At 38.4% G+C, this 18,880-nt stretch overlaps 1 protein-coding gene across 1 annotated transcript; it reads left to right on the forward strand.

The window, feature by feature from the left end:
• The first annotated feature begins 1,491 nt into the window (after window positions 1-1,491).
• Window positions 1,492-17,563, forward strand: pgap6 (post-glycosylphosphatidylinositol attachment to proteins 6). Its single transcript, XM_066661610.1, has 13 exons — window positions 1,492-1,660; window positions 2,069-2,246; window positions 3,309-3,519; window positions 3,604-3,734; window positions 5,726-5,994; window positions 7,436-7,761; window positions 8,202-8,295; window positions 8,678-8,795; window positions 9,763-9,902; window positions 11,193-11,371; window positions 12,289-12,435; window positions 12,946-13,062; window positions 14,000-17,563. Exons 1-13 carry the CDS (start codon window positions 1,597-1,599, stop codon window positions 14,291-14,293), a joined length of 2,268 nt encoding a protein of 755 aa, XP_066517707.1. The 5' UTR covers window positions 1,492-1,596; the 3' UTR covers window positions 14,294-17,563.
• The last annotated feature ends 1,317 nt before the right edge of the window (window positions 17,564-18,880 follow it).

The following is an 18,880-nucleotide window of genomic DNA, read 5'->3' on the forward strand; positions in this document are numbered from 1 at the left end:
ATCAAGAATCTAAAACTGATATTACAGAAGGTTTAGAACAAATATAATATCCCAAAGTGCAGAGTTTAATTCATAAAGTAGTGTTTGTTTAAACACTGAATGTCAGTATGTGTACTTTCACAATGTGTGGTTATTTCTTATATTATTATAAATATTTATATAGAAATTTGTGTTTGTACATTATTTATTTGTTGTAACAGTGCTTCTTGGCTATAAATTCTATACCATTGAAAAGCCTGTTAGTTTCCCTTTTCAATGGTCCCACATTTGTAAGGAACATGCATTTGTGGGAGGAGCAGTAGAGCTGAGTGTGTGGGTTACACCCATGAAATATTTGCCAAATCCTCTCTGCCAAAGACAATTGCACTGTACAACTAATGTTTATAAGTAACTTCTTCAGTTTTATTTGTATAAGCTCCATTTCTTAGTGCTGTTCAAATGAAAGTCAAATGTCCATATGTTTAAATATGTTTAAAAAGACAAAGGCTTTCATGGGGTGTTCTCATTTTTACATGACTATTTACCCACAGTTCATGTTTCCACACATTCATCACATGCTACGTTCACAGGGCCATTACAAAATTTCCACAGTAACATTTCTTCATCTTCAGGATATCAATAGTCTGTTATATTCAGCCTTCAATTAGCCTTCTTGAAAATTCAAAGTTCTATTCAAGAGCAATTATATTCAGAAGCATAATCTCAGTGCTACAAAGTCAAAGGTGGTAATATTTCAAAGTCTGATGAGACAGGTTTGCTTCCATATATTACTTGCATTTACAGGCCACACAGCGACCCCTTTTCCCCAGCAGGGGGTGCTCTTAAACGACCCATGAGCGCATAATGAACCCTTCACCCTTCACAATGCACATCAGACCACAAATTACTGAAGACTACTGACCATAATTCTCCATGGCCCTATGACATTTTGTACATAAACCTATTGTTAAAAGAAGAACACCTTGAAGAGAATTGTATTGTAACCGTGTGTGAATACGCTTGTATTTGAGTGAGTGAGTGACTAAGTGAGTAAATAAATTACAATCCATTTCTATTAAAATGAGTTGTAATACGCATTTAAAACTGTGCTCATGTCATATAGTTGAACACGCTGAATGAAGAACACGATTTAGACTGAATTAAAGTATCCCTATGTAGTATTTTTCTTTAAAACTACAGCTTCAAAATCTTTGTGATGCTTCGTTGACCTGTAATAGGGAGAACAGAGCCTCTGTTGCTACTACTCCAAGCTCAGCACTACAGAAACTGCACTATGTATCTTCTGGAGGAGGGTAGGAAAGGTAAAAATGTCTTTTTATTGGGGTGGATCTTTAATTTAACCCTCTTAACTATAGTAGAGTTAAACGGGGAATGAACTGAGACTTTCAAACTGTTTTCACGCTGATGTCTTGAAAACGTAAATCCCCATCGACGGCAACACATAGGTAGATGACGTAGTGTGCACTTAAAGGAGGTACTTAAGGTCTTAGGGCGAGATTTGGGACGGAACCAAAGCCTCACTGGACTAGGAAATGTCACCAGCTGCCGTCTGAACAACATCGAATATGAGATGATTCAGGGCTTGTGCTTTATAAAATGGCGAAGTGTTTGTTTTTGTGCCTTTGGCTGTCCTGTGCAGTCTCCCGTTGTTCGGTGGACGGTGAGTTGTTAACGTTTTTAACGGTTTTAACGACTTCTGAGTGTACGTTTACATTAACGCCAGCTTAGCGAATGTCAGCTAACGTTAGCGCTTCCTTGTTTGTTCTGATCAAAAAGTTTGTTTATTTAAATACGTGATCAAATCACAGTTTTATTGATTTATTATATCGTGATTTACGAGTTTACTGTAAAAACACCGCCCGCTGGTGCTACACCTACGTCGACGTAACGTCGCGTCAACGTTAATAATTAAAAACATAAAAATAATTCACCTTTATGAATTATTTTAAGTCGTAGTTTCTCAGTAGCTCAGTTTGGGATGATTTGAATATTGTGCGTGCATTTTGTTTATGCTTCTATGTTGTTGTTGTTGTTGTTGTTTACATCTGACGTCATTCCTGTGCCGCAGGAGAGACCTATGTGAACGAGGTCTACTCGAAGACCCCTCAGAAGCTGGCTAAATACAGCTGGTTCGGAAATGTCCGCCTCTACCACTTCACAGTCCCGGAGGACACAGTCCTGCTCCGGTGGCTACTCACTGCGATTCGAGGGTCAGGTTTTCATTGCGGTGACCAGGACATTGCTGTGTGAGTGACCACTTAACGGTGCCCATTATTTGGAGTGGTTCTTTAATAACATTGTTTCAACAAACAAAGCCAAAACCTTATTTCTTAGGAGGGCAAAATTAGTCCGTGAAAGTCTGTTTCAGTGGTTTGAACGACACAGCAAATCCGTATGTTATAATTATAGAAAAAAAAGTAATAATTTTGGCCCTGTGAAGGAGTGGCGCCCCCTCCAGGGTGTGTTCCTGCCTTACGCTTGATGATTCCGGGTAGGCTCCGGACCCACCATGACCCGGAACTATGGACACTTTTGAGTTGCCAATCCACCTACGTGTGTTTGCGACAGGCACTGACACTGACCATTCTGAACAGGGCTGTTTACACTGCAGGAGAATACGGCTGTGTTGTTTGGGCTAAATCATGTCACAGACATTTCTTTAAGAACACAGAATTGTGCTAACTTGTGGAAAATGTGTATAATCTCTCCCCACTGAGGAGAGGACAGACTTTCAGTTGGGCATGCACAGCTTGTCTAATCTCCATAGAAAAAGATTCAATTATATGGGCTTTGGAGCAGTGGAACTGTGGTTTCTCAACTGTTTAATGTTAGAATTGGGTCCAAATTGACCAAGATAAGCAGGTTCCAGTTTCTCTAAGTTACTCTCAGCCCCCCCTTCCTCTGTAACCAGATCTGGGGAAGAGACAATGACAGCAGTGTGGTGAATCAAGAGAGTTCCACTTTATTGAAGAAAGCACAGAGTATATAGGTCCTATATCATGTAGCTTTAGCTAGTAGATTACGGGGAATGGCTTGAGGGCATGGATTGAAAAGGGGGAGGTATATTCTAGCGTATAGTCTAAGGGTCTGTGAAAGAAAAGACAACAGCTCATGAGAGAGAGAGAGAAAGGAAGGGGTAGAGTGTGTAAGAAGAGGCAGCAGCTGACCTTGGGCATGCAGGTTGTGGTCAGACAAGTACATCATACTTGATAAGCAGAGAAGTTGCATTGGGTGTCTGAGGACAGAAAGGTGCCAGTGTCTAACAGTTAGGCCCCTGTTTGATAGAAACCTCTCTTGTCTTTATCCAGGCACTTTCGGGCTGGTGCTCCCCCTGTCATCAACCCCATCCTCATGGGATTTCCCAACTCCACTGCAGTCTCCTTGGCATTCAACCTGACCCTGAGAGTGCCTAGTGGACAGACCATCAACATCACACAGTTTAATGTGACGAATCCTGTACCTGGAGATTGGTTTATTGCTGCTCACCTGCCTAAAAATGATGGCAAGATAGAACAACAGGTACTTACTTGTGTACATTTCTTAAGGTTCTCTGCTTGTTAACTCAGGTAGTTTATTATATTTTTCATTGTGTGTGTGTTCCAGGGTCTGCCCTCCTGTTCGTATTTGTTCCAGACTCAGTTATATATAAGAAGAGCAGCTGACACTTCAGTCTTGCAGAACAACATTCCATTCACTCAGACAGTGACTGCACCTCTCAATCAGGCTCAGCTCAAGTATGTTGTGTGTTCCTGTGTAATTGATTTGAGGCACAATCATGCAGTCCACATGCACACACTTGATTTATTAGCAAACTAAAGTTGAAGCCATAGTTTACATACTACTTTGTGCTGCTTAGGCACATTCATTAACCTTATTTATTATTATATATTTCTTTTATTTTTAACTGACATTTAAAACCTGCGGTCAAAAACACTTTTTATAAAACTCACAAGATATTTCTTCACAATTTGCTAGTTCTCCAGTCTGTCTGTGTGCTGGAAACTAGTTTAATATGTTTACAAATGCCCTGTGTCTGTAAATGAGTGAAAAGAATAACTGGCTCGGAATGTAAACAACCAGAGAGAACTGTGATTGCCCACAACCGTAGACGAAAAAAATGTCACACTGATAATTACCGCCAATTTTAGTCGAAAGTACAGGCTTTGTGCTCTGTGTTATTTCTTGTTTAATTAGGATAGACAAAGTAGGCGGAAGAAAAAGTAGTTCCCACCAACCGCGTATCAGTTAGACAAGATCTCAATAGTTTAGTTACATTCCACTGTGTTCCTGTTAACGATATACATTACCTCAAATGACGTATCAAAAGTATCGATATTTTTATTTGAGAATCGATTTTAGAGCATAAAGATCTGGTATCGGAGGTATCTATATTTCAGTATCGATCCGCACATCACTAGATGATGCCACCCTTGTGCTTAACGGTTGGGATGGTGTTCTTTGGCTTGCATTACTCCCCTATTTCCACGGTATATAACGATGACCATTATGGCTTAGGACCAGAGGACCACAGGACTTTGGTTTCTCCAAAGAGTAAGATCTATGTCCCCAAGTTCAGCTGCAACTGTAAATTGGCATTTTTATGTCAGCTTTGGAGCAGTGGCTTCTTCCTTGCTGAGCAGCCTTTTAGGTCATGTCAATATACTATATGTTTTACAGTTTATACACATTTGTTAGTGTAGTCACAAGGCAATTTGCTGTTCCGGATTTCAACTATCTTGCACCAAATTATGTTCATCTTTAGGAGAGAGTTCACGTACCTGAACAGTACGACAGCCACATGGTCCCGTCACATTTAAACTCACATACAATAATTTAAACAGGTGAACATGGAACCTTCAGGCTTTTGGAAATTGCAGTTCCCCATGACGTCAAGCAAAGAGGCAAGTAGGCCTTGAAGGCAGGCTAGGGCTTAAAATAGTGCCAGAGGTAGACCTCCAAATTAACGTAAATTAAGTCAATTACCCTTTCAAAAGTCTCAAAAGCCATGACAATTTTCCAAGCTGTTTTAAAGGCACAGTCAACTTGGTGTGTATAAATGCCTGACATACGGGAATGTTGATATAGTGAGTTATACGTGAAATGGATTCTGTGGAAGGGATAATTATGAGTTTTAATGACTTTGACCTAAGCGTATGTAAACTTATGATTCAACTGTTTATGCTATTAAACTAAATGTTTTTGTAATTCACTTAATTACACTAATCAGGTATTCCCTAAATATTCCAATTGCTACATAGGCATTCGATTATGTCCATATCTAATTAATTTAGAAAACATGGTTAACAATCGGGAGTTACCACACATGAGACTATGGTCACCATATTTAAAACCAAGCACCGATTTTGGGTTTTCATTGGCTGTAAGCCATAATCATCAACATTAAAAAGCAATAAACACTTGAAATAGATCACTCTGTTTATAATGAATGTATATAATGAGTTTCACTTTTTGAATTGAATTACTGAAATGAATTAACTTTTTGATGATATTCTAATTTATTGAGATGTACCTTTATTTGCCATGCCCCATGGTCCATCTGTGTTTCAGCATTAAAAGCTGAATCTACTGAAAATCTGCATCAGAAAGACTTTTAAAAAATCACAGTATATGAATGTGTTTTCTTTTTGAATATTTCATCTTGTTTTTGGATAGTATTCCTCAAACATTTTTAGCACTAATACAGTTCGATCCTCTTCTCTTACAGGTTCTTTGTTCCTGAGTTCACCTCCAAATTCGATGTGTACATCCTCAGCTGTTCTGTGAAGGGTGGGTTGACGAGTGATTGTGGTCTGTCAGTAATTTTAGGTTCTGCTTCTTTGGCGTCGAGCTCTGTGATGACAGTGAACTGCTCAGGGAAGGAACCATGTTCTGCTTCTGTGTCCAATCCACCATGGAATAGCTGGGTGCGAGTTACTGTGCAGCTCAGCCAGCCCAACATCACAGCAGTCTTCACCATCACAGCAAATTATACAGGTCTGACCACATAACAAACATTTTTATGCCTTGAGGATCATGTCACACTCTAATGTTATTTATTTGATAAACACTCAACTGGTTGTAAGAATGTGCTAAAGTTATTTAAAAGTGTGGGGTCACTATTTTAAAGAATATGAAACCAACCTGGCTGTTTAAAATGACTCTAATATGAACTTGGTGCTTCACAAGCTGTTAAAAAAAGGTATATTTTGATGAGCACAAAATAACATGAGAGTTTTAAGAATTAAGTTTAAAATTAAGTTTAGAATTAAGTCACACAGCTCCAGGGTCCTGAAGGTTGTGGGTTCTAGTCCCACTCCAGGTGACTGTCTGTGAGGAGTGTGGTATGTTCTCCCTGTGTTTGCGTGGGTTTCCTCCAGGTGACTGTCTGTGAGGAGTGTGGTGTGTTCTCCCTGTGTCTGTGTGGGTTTCCTCCGGGTGACTGTCTGTGAGGAGTGTGGTGTGTTCTCCCTGTGTCTGTGTGGGTTTCCTCCAGGTGACTGTCTGTGAGGAGTGTGGTGTGTTCTCCCTGTGTCCGCGTGGGTTTCCTCCCACAGTCCAAAAATACAAGTTGGCAGGTGGATTGGTGACTCAAAAGTGTCCATAGGTGTAAATGAGTGTGTGAGTGAATGTGTGTGTGTGTCTGTGTTGCCCTGTGAAGGACTGGCGCTCCCTCCAGGGTGTATCCCCGCCTTGCGCCCAGTGATTCCGGGTAGGCTCCGGTCCCATCGCGACCCTGAACTGGATAAGCGGTTACAGATAATGAATGAATGAATATCTTATGATAAAATCTTATGACAGATCACATGGAAATAAGTTAGTATGAACTTAAACAATGTTTTTCTGATTTGAAGCCTTCTGTTAATAAATATTTAATATAATGATAAATAATACAGAGTAAATATCTTTATGAACTTTTATATTTTGTCAAATTATCTCTTGAGAAATTTGCACACTATTGTTGACCACTTTTATTTGTGTTATTTCTTAATTTTGATAATGAAAACACTGCATTTGATTTGCCCTTCAAGCATTTTGAATTGGAACTGTATTAGAAAGAAATGTTACATTTATTTCCTGAAGTTAAAAATCTGTAAAGAAATTCATGGTTTTTATGTACACACATAAGCTAAACACCAATCTCCGGTGCACAGTTTGACATTAAATATGAATTTGTGTGACATGAGAAAACAACACAACAGTCCCATGCCAAATAAATGTAATTTCTGCTGATTTTGATATGACTCAAATATCATTGTACAAAGTGATAGTTGAACAAATAACAACAGTTATTCATTTGGAAAGTGATTCCAAACTTTGAAACAAAATGTAAACCTGCACTATTAAGTCATTAGTTATAAATCGCTGTGTGCCTTGTCTCAATTGTTTCTTTTTCTGTTTCCTCTTCCTTTTATATCTCTTCGTCACTTCTACTCAGTGGGATGTAAACCTTTAAGTGTCCCTTCGGATTTCAATACCTCTCTTCCCCTGGGCCCCTCTTCTCTGAGCGTTTCCTCAAGCAACACGTCCAGTAACCCCGGCAGCAGCTCACCTGCTAATGTGGCACTAGCTAACAGCTCAGATGGAGCCTGTGTCCGAAACCCCACAGTGATGAGAGAGGAGCAAGATGTCCTTTCTGTACGTTTTTCTGTTGCTAACAACAGTGTGAGAGTAGCATCAGATGTGCCAGCCATGCTTGCTCTGGACCTGAATTCAGCAGCGGATAGTGGTGGGGCACTTATAGTTCAGCTGGACGTCAATGTGGTAAGTGTGTCAGAATTCTATAACCTTAATAATAATAATAATAATAATAATAATAATAATATAATAGTGCTTAAATACACTGGATGTTGTTTCACAAGTAATGTTAATGGACTAGTTCAGAGCTAATAAAGTTGATGGATTAGAAATGAACACTTCGATGAAAGACCATTCTTGGCTAAAAAGAAATCAAAACTCATGTGAAATTTGGCAAAAAAAAAACAAAAAATAGGGAAAGGAAACAGAAAGCTGAAATACAAACATATTAGAACCGTCTGTTCCTTGTTGATGCCACAGTTGTTACGTTCAAAAAAAATTCTGACAAATGGAAAGCTTGTACTTAATGACATTCTGGAGTAAAAAGAAAAAAAAAATAATTGAATGAGTAGCCAATCACTTTTCCTCAGGAGTGTGCCTATTTAATGTCTTTAATTTTGTTACAGAGCTCTCTGATTGGTGCATTTGATAGTGTCAGAGCATGTCTCACAACTTCGTCTCCTGTACTTCAGCTCAATACAAGCCAGTCATGTGATGCAGGTGTGTATCAACTGTATAAAACGTGTTAAACATTTATAGGTTATTTAATGGTAAAACAGAATATATTGTTTATTCATTTGTATTTATTCACGAAGACAGAATGAGTACACATGTACAAATTAAATAACATTACTACTAATACAAGTATAATATCAGTAAGCTTCCATTAGCAAAATAGTAACCCTTTCCTACCATCTGTTTACATTTTACATTATTAATTAAAAATTTCACAAACTATATATATATATTCTGACAGAGAGAGAGAGAGAGGTATTTCCCAAAACACACACACACACACACACACGTGATGGTGTGTAGGACCAGAGCTTTAGATAAGTAAATCATAGACTAAACTCATTCTTTTGTATGCTTATGTGTGAAGCATTCATGAAGGGCTACTCTCTCAAAGTGAGCAGCAATGAGACAAAGGCTTTGTTGAGGATTCCTTTTCCTCAAGCCGCACTTTGGTACCTCAGTCTGCAAACCATCTGCAAAAGCAGGTAAGTCAGGGTTCACAAACTCTGGATCACTTGATGTACAACGAGATCATGATTTACAGATAGAGGTCTTCTATTATTTCATTCTATTATATCTAAACTTTACATTTCATTGCAAGCATATTTCATTGGTTGTTTATATACTTTTACATATATGTCATTGTTATAAGATGCAGTAATTCTTTAGCATTTATATTCAAGTCTTTTTTTTTTTATTTTTTTTTTTAAGTGAGCCCTACCTTGCTAGGTGAAACATTTTGTTGATTAAATCTTCTGTTAACAGCTATTTTAAAATCAGGTCAGTCCAAGTTGACAGAACTAAAATAAATCAGTCATAAAATATTTTATCTATTGAATAAATCATCGCAATTATTTTGTTGCATACATAAGGTACATATAAGGTTTTTCTGTCTGCATTTATTCATAAGGCTAAATCATGACTAAAGCCTATCTATGGGTTGCAGTCGCATAATTTTTTTGGTGTGGACACTATATTAGGGCCAGATTGTCTTCAGATACACAACTCCTCTCCCTGCTGTAAAGAGAGTCTCAAAACACTGAGTACAAAGGCCCACTGCCCCACTGTGTTGCATAACGAGGATAAAAAACTTGTTATCCACTGTTAGCCAAATTAGCATTTTTGTTACAGGATGTAATGGAAAACTGTTAGCACATTAGATTGCAATGCCTTTCTCTGCTCTTGTGACAGAATCTGTGAGTTATGCATACACAGATAACATAAAAGATTCAGTAATTGTATTAGTGTTTTGTTTTAGAGCGTAAGACACTACAGGCCCATGCCACGTATTCTTTTCACTCATTTTTTATTCTGTTTACAGTGTAAACTATCTGATCTCTCTTTCTCTGCGCTGAGAGTGTAACTACCTAAATTTCATTATTTTGCCCTGGCCATATAGTGAACGTTTTCAGAGAATTCACAACAACATTCCTTTCTTGTGCTGTTTTTCAGTGCAAACTGCACCAACACATCAGCTGTGGTGAGTGTATCAGTAAGTCTGAGTGCGTGCATCGATGACTGTGGACCATACGGAGAGTGCAGGCTGCTGCGAACGTACAGCTACCTGTATGCTGCATGTGTGTGTAAAGCAGGTGAGACAAATATTAGTTAATGCTTTTTAGAATAATTAATATTAATAAAATGATAGTTGCCCAGAGGATGGAAAGATAATGAAGCTGTTGGAGCAGGGGATGTTTATGAGAGACCTCTGAGTTATTTATTTATTAAAATGCATATTAAGTATGTTCTGAATTATGTTTCGACTGGTTGAGTTCGCTGGAGCGCTGGACTGAGCTGCTGTCCACAGACTTATAACTGACTCCCCTGACCATCCTTCCCTTTCTCTATTTTTTTTCTTACACTTTAGGACCACCCTGTTTTCACACCAGCACCACTTGAGATTTGTATTTTAGTGCATATGTACAGCACTGCGCTAAAGTCAGAGAGCACACAACATTAATTTACTTTCCTGCCAGAACATTCAGAACAGGTTTTACGTCAGAAACAAGCCCCAACAAGTAAATATTATATCAAATTTTTTGATATAAAGTTTGTTTTTGATATAGACTTCTGTAAAAACCATTCTGATCCAAGCAAAACCTCACTCAAATCTCTTCATCTCCATCATTTCGACGCCGCCCCTGATCACGTAGCCATCATCTGATGTTTATTTACAAAAACGGAGTGGATGGTAACACAATTCATTTAGCTGTTTTTTTCTGCCAATATTTCTTTATTGCACATCATATTTGCAACATTTTTGGATGGAAAACCTTGTGTTTTCACAAGCGGTACACTAGATGACAGGCCAGGCCACCGGGAGTTCTCCCAGTGGCTAGTCCGGGCCCGGCAGTAACTGCAACTAAATATTTCTGGTAATTGTTGATTAGCCCTGCACATCAACTTGGAGGAATTTTAGCTCATTCCTCTGTAAAAACAGCATCAACTCAGGAATGTCGGAGCATTTTCCTCCCGTGTATTGCTTGCAGATTTTGTATGTTGAAATTTTTGGTCACATTTATCCAGAAATATAGGAATTACTTAAGAGTTCACAAACTTTCAAGCCAAATTTACTCAATCAGCCAAAACCTTTTTTGTATCTTACAAGTTAAACAATTTGGCAATTTTAGTCCAAGAAAAACCGCTCCTACTATAATACTTAACGATAACCCATTGTGGTGAGAAGTACTTTGTTAGTTTATAGTAGTTGAATAAAAAAAGAAATGCAGACAATCTGTAATGAATTTTAAGAGAAGTTACTCCACAAATAACATTTGGTTTGGGGCTAAACTTAGGAAGTGTCTGACTTGTGATAGTGAATTGTTTTTTAATGTTCTTTTCTCCTGTAAACTGCGAGGCTTATATTGGTTGTTGATTGACAGGTTGGCTAGGATGGAGTTGCTCGGATGGATCGGCTGCTCTGTCATTCTCTCGGCAGCTGAGTGCAGCTTTGCTACTCACGCTCAGTAACCTGCTCTTCATCCCTCCTATATGTGTGGCACTGTACCGCGGCTACCACGTCGAGGCTACTGTCTACTTCTTCACCATGTTCTTCTCTACGGTATGTATATATGCTGGAGAGAGGGAAAGGGTACACCAAATAGCTTAGACCAGATTTTCATGCAATTATTTTCTGGTAGGTAAAGTCTCATCCTTGTGTGCATATAGTTGGAAGAAGTTTTGATAGCATTTGATTTTATTTAAAGCTTAAGACTGCTACAGTTAAAAGAATACTAAGTAAAATTTTTACCTTAAAATTACAGCTTCAAATTCATTGTGATGCTTCAATGAACTGTAGTAGGGAGAGTAGAGCCCCTGTTGTTGCTACTCTAGGCTCAGCACTGCAGACACTGCACTATGTAACTTTTTTAGGATGGTAGGAAACCACCCCTCCTCCCTCCCCCTTTAAACTCTGCATCTGTAGTCTTTTGCTAAAGTAGCAGCTGTTTTCTAGTTAAAGAAATACAATGTAAGAATAGTCTAGCTAATCCGGCTAGCAGTTAGCAGGCACTAGCACTCGCCCTCGTTCATCATTAACTCTCAAAAACCTGACTGTAACACTGTCCTCAAAAAAGCTTGGGTTCCACCGACACAAAGTGTAACGCTAGCCATTTCAACCACGGCAACCCACAGAAAAGCACTTGTTACCATAAGCGATGTCTAACACGCTAAAGCTAGCAGCCACAAACCCTGGCTCATTGCACAGTAACTCTCAAAACCCTAATTACATTCCTATCACTAACTAACACTGCAAGACATGAAGAAAGTTACAATGCAGGGTATTTACTACTCCAACTTGTGCCCTCAAATCTGTTTCAGCTCACTCTACTCTTGTATTTGTGCTGTAAAGTGTTACGCATTATATGTGCATTGTTTTTACATGTTTCTGCACTCTTTCAGGGTTATAAAGTAAACATCAAATGTTTGGCTAGACATTGGTTAGACAGCACTAATGCTTCCACTTGTATGCTCTTGCAGTTTTATCATGCGTGTGATCAGCCTGGTGTGACAGTGATGTGTATCATGGACTACGACACACTCCAGTTTTGTGACTTTCTGGGATCGGTGGTGGCCGTTTGGGTGACTATTGTCTGCATGGCACGAATGCCGGAGCCTGTTAAATATGTAAGTGCTGTGCTTTTTCTGAAAAGGTTAAAGAGGACATCAGAGAATAACATGATAATTAGATATGTAATTGAATCATTGGTTGCTAAGGCCACAATGTTCTCATCAACAGTGGTGACTTGGGTATTGCATGAGCATGACAATAAACATGAAACTTGCACAATATCAGGCAGTGTTTGTGTGTCCCTATTGCTTTCAGTATGCTTATTTCAGCTTAAGTTGTGAATATAGCATCAGTTATGAAACTTAAAGCACACTACCATTAAATGAAAGGTTTGTGGCACGACTATTAAGGGGTAAAATTTCTAAATTGTTCTGTCGCTTTATTTTACACTCTACTTATTGTAAACAGACTATAACAAAAAGCGCAAGTACTAATAAATCTAGATTAAAACATCTAAATAAGTTCTGAATAAACATTTCTATATTTTTGGCTGGTATTGTTTTATTGGTTTTGTTTTTCTATTCACAATACTACAATATTATGAAATGTATATTTTTTGCCTGCAGGTGTTCTTCATGGCAGGAACTCTCTTTATTGCCATGGCAATGCAGCTGGACCGCCGGGGCCTGTGGAACCTGCTTGGCCCAGTGCTGTTTGCATTGATTATTATGGTAACTTCCTGGGTAAGTGACCCTGTCTGTCCACCTTACTATTTTTAGATCTAAAGTACTTCACTGACATGCCTTTTTAACTTATTCAAACACACTCATGCATTCACTCCCTCACTCATAAACACAGCTCAAAAACTAAGGAAATGTGTGTTTGTTAGAGTATTTCTTTGTTGTAACTATGCTTCTTATACCGTTGGAAAGCCTGTTCATTTCCCTTTTGAATGGTGCCACATTTGTAAGGAACATGAATTTGTGGGATGAGCAGTAGAGCTGAGTATGTGGGTTGTGCCCATGAAAAATCTGCCAAATCCTCTCTGCCAATGCCAAACAGCTTATAATGCCATTGACTCGTTTGGTGACTGGATGATGGTGACACCAGCCTGGACACACACTGCTGTGGCATGGCATCCTATTCTTCAACCAGCATTTGTCGTTAGTCAGCCAACGTGGTTGTGTTGGTCACTCTGGCACCAACAGCACACCCAAGCTGATCTCACAAGTGTTCAATGGGGTTGAGGTCAGGGGCTGCCAGACCGTTCCATCCTCTCCACTCCCACATTCTGGAGGTAGTCTCTGATAAACCCCGCGCTGTGGGGGCGAGCGTTGTCATTTTGAAGGATAGAGTTCAGTCCCAGACTGTGGCGATATGGGATTGCCACTGGTTGCAGAAATTCATCTCTATCTCTGCATTGAGATTGCCTCCAATGATGACAAGCCTTGTTTTACCAGTGAGGGAGATGCCGCCCCACACCATCACACAGAATAAGCTGTCTGGCATTGGCAAAGAGGATTTGGGGCAGCTTTTATGGGTGCAACCCACAAATACTCTGCTCTACTGCTCATTCCACAAATGCATGTTCCTTACAAAAGAAATTTTAGTGTGTGCCAGTGTCGGCAAACATTTTTGGAATGTCTGTGTCTGATTTGCATGTATATCTTTCATCTACAGGTGTGTCGTGGTGTGAAACGTCATCACTGCTACCCCCCGAAGTGGAAGCGCTGGGTCTTTTTCCTGTTGCCGGGTATGATGTCAGCACTGATTGGCGTCTGTGTTTACGTCTTTGCACAGACTGACAGTAACTATTACTACACACACTCCATATGGCATATCATGGTGGCCACAAGTGTCGTGTTTCTTTTACCGCCACGTGAGAAAGACGTGCCTCCCTGGGGGTGGCCACACAAGCTCTGTGGCTACAAGATCTGCCGAAACCAGAAAGAAGAGCTTTACGCTGTCACCTAAACTTACACACACACACACATACCCTTTCTGTAACGTGCAATAGAGCTTTCCAAATGTAATCCTTTGTCTAGCTTTATTTGGGACCCATTCCCAATTTGGGACAACCTGTGTACTTGCTACTTTACTGCACGTTTAAGTGCATAAGTCAAATGTATGAGACTCTACCAGGTTAATGGAGAAAATAGAGGCTTAAAACAAGAGCTTCTGATTTTAATAGATTGTTTAATGTGTTGGAATAAAACCTCATATCTCCACTTGTTTTTTTATTTGACCATGTGATTTGTCCTACAGTGTTTTAAAATTTCATGAACGGACCAATAGTAATGCTCCGAAATGGCTTTTCTCCCTTTTATTCAGGTTATACATGACTTTTCCTTCTGCTGTAAATTTACTGTTAGGATATGTGATGTTTTCTCGCTCCAGCAACCACTCTTTCCTAAAGAGAGAAGTAATTGTTTTGAGAGAAGTAATCCAATTTTTGTGACTTTTTATGCACTTTTCTAAAAGAGAAAACAAACACTTCTTGGTGTTTGGTTTTGTGTGAGAAGTCTTTTGTTTGAATGTATTTTATTTTATTTTATTTTATTGTGGATATGGGCATGATTTTTGGCACGTGGCCATTGGCTTTTACAAGCCTTAATGAAACACTGTTCTCTTGAGCACTTTCTGATTTAAAAAGGTGATTTTGTTAAGCATTGCCAGTGTAGGACTCTCTGTGCATGTGATTAAGCATAAAGACATACCTGTTTGGTTTTCGATGCTTATAGGACAAATATTGCTACTTACATTTACACAAGAACATGTACCAAAAAGAGCATTACATGATTATATTTATGAAAATCATCAAACAAGATTGTTTCCTTTTAAGATATGTAGATCAGACTGATTTGTTTGTCCACACGCCATAGATTTGGGCTCCTGGGGTCAGTATATTGCTGTTTCAGTTAATTGGCAGTTTGCGCCTTTAAAGGCGATTTAAACACTTTATTAAAACAATTCCACAGGGTGTTACCTCACCCTTTGCTTGCTCTTCAGTCTGTTTGCGCACTGAAAAAAGGTCTAAAGTGTTTACGTTGCCTTGTGCGAGTAAATGAGGGGAAATGTTCTCGGTCAGATATGCTAGGCTAGGGGTTTCCAAATGGGGCCCGCTGTAAGCTTTTAATTGGCCCACGGCTTCACTGGCACTTGGCAGTTTTTTCTTTCACCTGACGGTGGCAGCAGTGCGCTAATGTATAGGATATCACACCACCTGTTAATGAACTAAAGCTAAACTTAAACACCGTTAAACTCTGGGCCAGCAAAGTAATTCACACAACGACCGTTGGTGATAGCTGCAGCAAAAAAAAAAAAAAAACACAACAACATATAAAGTGAGAGAGAAGTATTTGAAGTAAACTGTTGGATTTTACACTCTTTTGATTTCCTGCAGCAGTCAATGCTCTAAACTGAAATTCAGTAGCTAATAAATATAAACTGTTATGTAAATTTGTGTTTTTCATATTTTGAATACACTGTTATGAATAATATACTTGGAAAGAAAGACGGATCCTTTTGATATGATCCAGTTTGGACACCTGAAAAAAGTTTGGACACCCCTGTGCTAGGATTTCTCTCTGCTTTGCTCACTAAACCACAACTGAGAAACGGCATGGAGGCGTCTAGATGGCAGAGACCTCTAAACATTGAAAAGCATGAAAACAGATGAGAATATTGCTCTTTTTCTGCTCCATAGGTGGGCAATACTGACCTACTTTTGGTTTTTTGAAAGTGGCAAAAACAAAACAATTCGTTACAAATGACTTTCTGTGGTAATTTAAAAAGTGGATAAAAGTTTACAAGTGAAATTTCACCCACGTACAAAATATTGTGTCACCTTAAAAGATGAAGAGCTTCTAAACATAAACAAATGAAAACAGCAGTTCCCAAGAATCATCGACGTTGCCTTTAAGAAAAATGCTGATGGATATATTCTAAAATATACTTTGTTCCATTATAGTTTTAGTTGCACACTAATTTCCCATTCTTTAATTTTGTTGTAATATGATGATGTACTGCTTTGTGATGTCATTATTAACTTTGGAGATTTACATTATGAATTCTATAAGTTACTATGTACTAAACTACTAATTTGTACGCGTACTCAGGTTGTAATTTTACTTCAGTCACCTTTGCTAACTGATGGCTAGCAGGTACAGTGTTAGTAATATATTGCTTTTAGACAACTAAAAGGTACCAGCAATGAAGAATGTCTTTATCAAATTTGTAATTGTGCTTCTGGATCATGCTCGTTTTTAGTAGGGGTCTTATCACGTTTATCTTTTTTTTTGTTTTTTTCCCCATTTAAATACATTACTGTGCCAGAATCAGACTACCCTTAATTTAATAAATGTTCAGTTAAAATTGCCTTAGTTATTGATCTAACATGAAAATAATTCAGCACTTTTTAATAAATGTAGCAGCAAACTCTTAAATATTAAAACATTTTAAAGTTTTACAGTTAATATACTTTGTAAGTGTGAGTAATTTCTCTGCACATTTCTTTGAAAATCTGATAATAATGGAGGATATAAAAATTATTTTCAAAGTTCAGTTTTAAAAGTGTCCCAAGCTAATTTTATCTTTTTTTTTTTGTCAAAGTGAGTTACTGTTTATCTCATGTTTGTTAAGAGTCTCTTTCTCTTTTAATATATATTAATTTAAATTGTTTCATTTTTTTCCCACTGGAAATCAAATAAATGATAGGTGCACAGTACTGTAAATGGCAGCTAGTGATCCAGCCTTCTTTTAAACCCTATTTTGACAGATTGTCATAGTAAGATTGTACATTTTAAGAGCCTCAGCTTTTAACTGTATGTGCCTGAGTATGTTGTTATGGGTTTGACGGCTATGGGCTTTGAACTGGAACTTTAAGAGCCAATAACTTGGTAACAACAGACAATTTTACCACTCTTTTCTATTTCCCCCCATCCCCATACCACCATAGATATACACTGTATGGCATCATGGCTATGACTATCTACTACTTTTACTAGATGTTCATAAAGTTTTGATCATATTGTGTAGTTGCTTATGACAACATCTTGAGCTCAGAAAGCATTGCAAGATGCATATGCTTAAGAAACGGCATTTTATATTGTGTTTACACTACTGTCAACCTATGTATATGTTATACTCGTATGTTAATATAAATTATTGTTTACTACATACCTCCTAAGTAACTCATGAATACTTGTCACTACATTATATATCTTAAAGCGCTGGGCTTTATATATATATATATATATATATATATATATATATATATATATATATATATATATATATATATACACACACACGAGACTGGGTCAGTAGGCTTTTTTTTAACTAAAAATGAACAAAACATAGCGTCTGTTTTCCTATCACAATTTTCAAACATTTGTTTCTGTCATGTCACATTGCCTCTTTTTTGATTGCTTGAGTTGTGGCACTTGCCTCATTTATTTCTTCATTTATGTTTTGTTCACATAACATGTATTTAAAAATGTTAAAACATATATAGAGCTGTATGTTATGGATCAAATGGAAAAATAAAGGAGTTATTACTTAAAAGTGCTGACTTGAAAATTTTGTTCACAATATTTAAGGAGAAATGTATTGTTTTAATATTATTATTTATTAATTCATTCATTGTCGGTAAGCTCTTATCCAATTCAGGGTCACGGTGGGTCCGGAGCCTACCCGGAATCACTGGGCGCAAGGCAGGAACACACCCTGGAGGGGGCGCCAGTCCTTCACAGGGTAACACACACACACATCTTACGGACACTTTTGACTCACCAATCTACCTACTAACGTTTGTTTTTGGAAAGTGGGAGGAAACCGGAGCACCCGGAGGAAACCCATGCGGACACAGGGTAAACAACCAATCTCCTCAGAGACAGCCACCTCCAGGTCCCTGGAGCTGGTAAATACTAACTTTATAAAGCAGACTCGAGGTGAATCAGAGGCCAGTGAACAAATAACTATGCCTTTTAAGCATCAGTGACTGCAATGAGCCTGTTTTTTTATTGAGAAAGCTTTATTGGCAAAACATAACATTATTAATAAAGATATGTATATAAAAGCTTATTTCTTCCGATTTTTGTGCCCCACCTGCTATAACTAAGTACCCCACACTTTAATAAATGCCGAGTGGACCACTAAAAACAGTTCAGTAAAGCAAACCCCCATTAATTTCAGTTGTGATCTGCTATGCTCCCCACCTCGTTCCTTTTCCTACACCCCAAACTGCCCAAGATGTCTAAACCAGGACAAGCCTGGATTGACTCAACACTGGGAACCTCACCCTGGCACAGACACAGGGAGGTTGGCTTCTGGAAGTCCAAATATTTCCAGAAATTTAGTTCAGAGGTCTAAAAGACGGCAGTTTTCTGGTGTACCTGTTTGATCGAACGGAAACCCAGACACTCCAGTGGTAGGCTTTCAAACCGACGTACTGTTCCAACTTAAGTCGGACGTGGAGCTTCTGAACATAAACAAACCAGAGACAACAGCATTTCCCCACAATCAGATTTGACCTTTAAGGAACTGGGCTCAAGTTAGAGC

This window comes from Hoplias malabaricus, chromosome 2 (assembly GCF_029633855.1).
Source record: "Hoplias malabaricus isolate fHopMal1 chromosome 2, fHopMal1.hap1, whole genome shotgun sequence".
Taxonomy (NCBI): Eukaryota; Metazoa; Chordata; class Actinopteri; order Characiformes; family Erythrinidae; genus Hoplias; species Hoplias malabaricus.

Excerpts from the sequence above, each read along its gene's own strand:
- pgap6 (XM_066661610.1), top strand. The coding sequence starts at position 1,597 with ATGGCGAAGTGTTTGTTTTTGTGCCTTTGGCTGTCCTGTGCAGTCTCC. Across the intron at positions 1,661-2,068 it reads CTCCCGTTGTTCGGTGGACG|GAGAGACCTATGTGAACGAG; the intron begins GTGAGTTGTTAA and ends CCTGTGCCGCAG. Across the intron at positions 3,735-5,725 it reads CTCAATCAGGCTCAGCTCAA|GTTCTTTGTTCCTGAGTTCA; the intron begins GTATGTTGTGTG and ends CTTCTCTTACAG.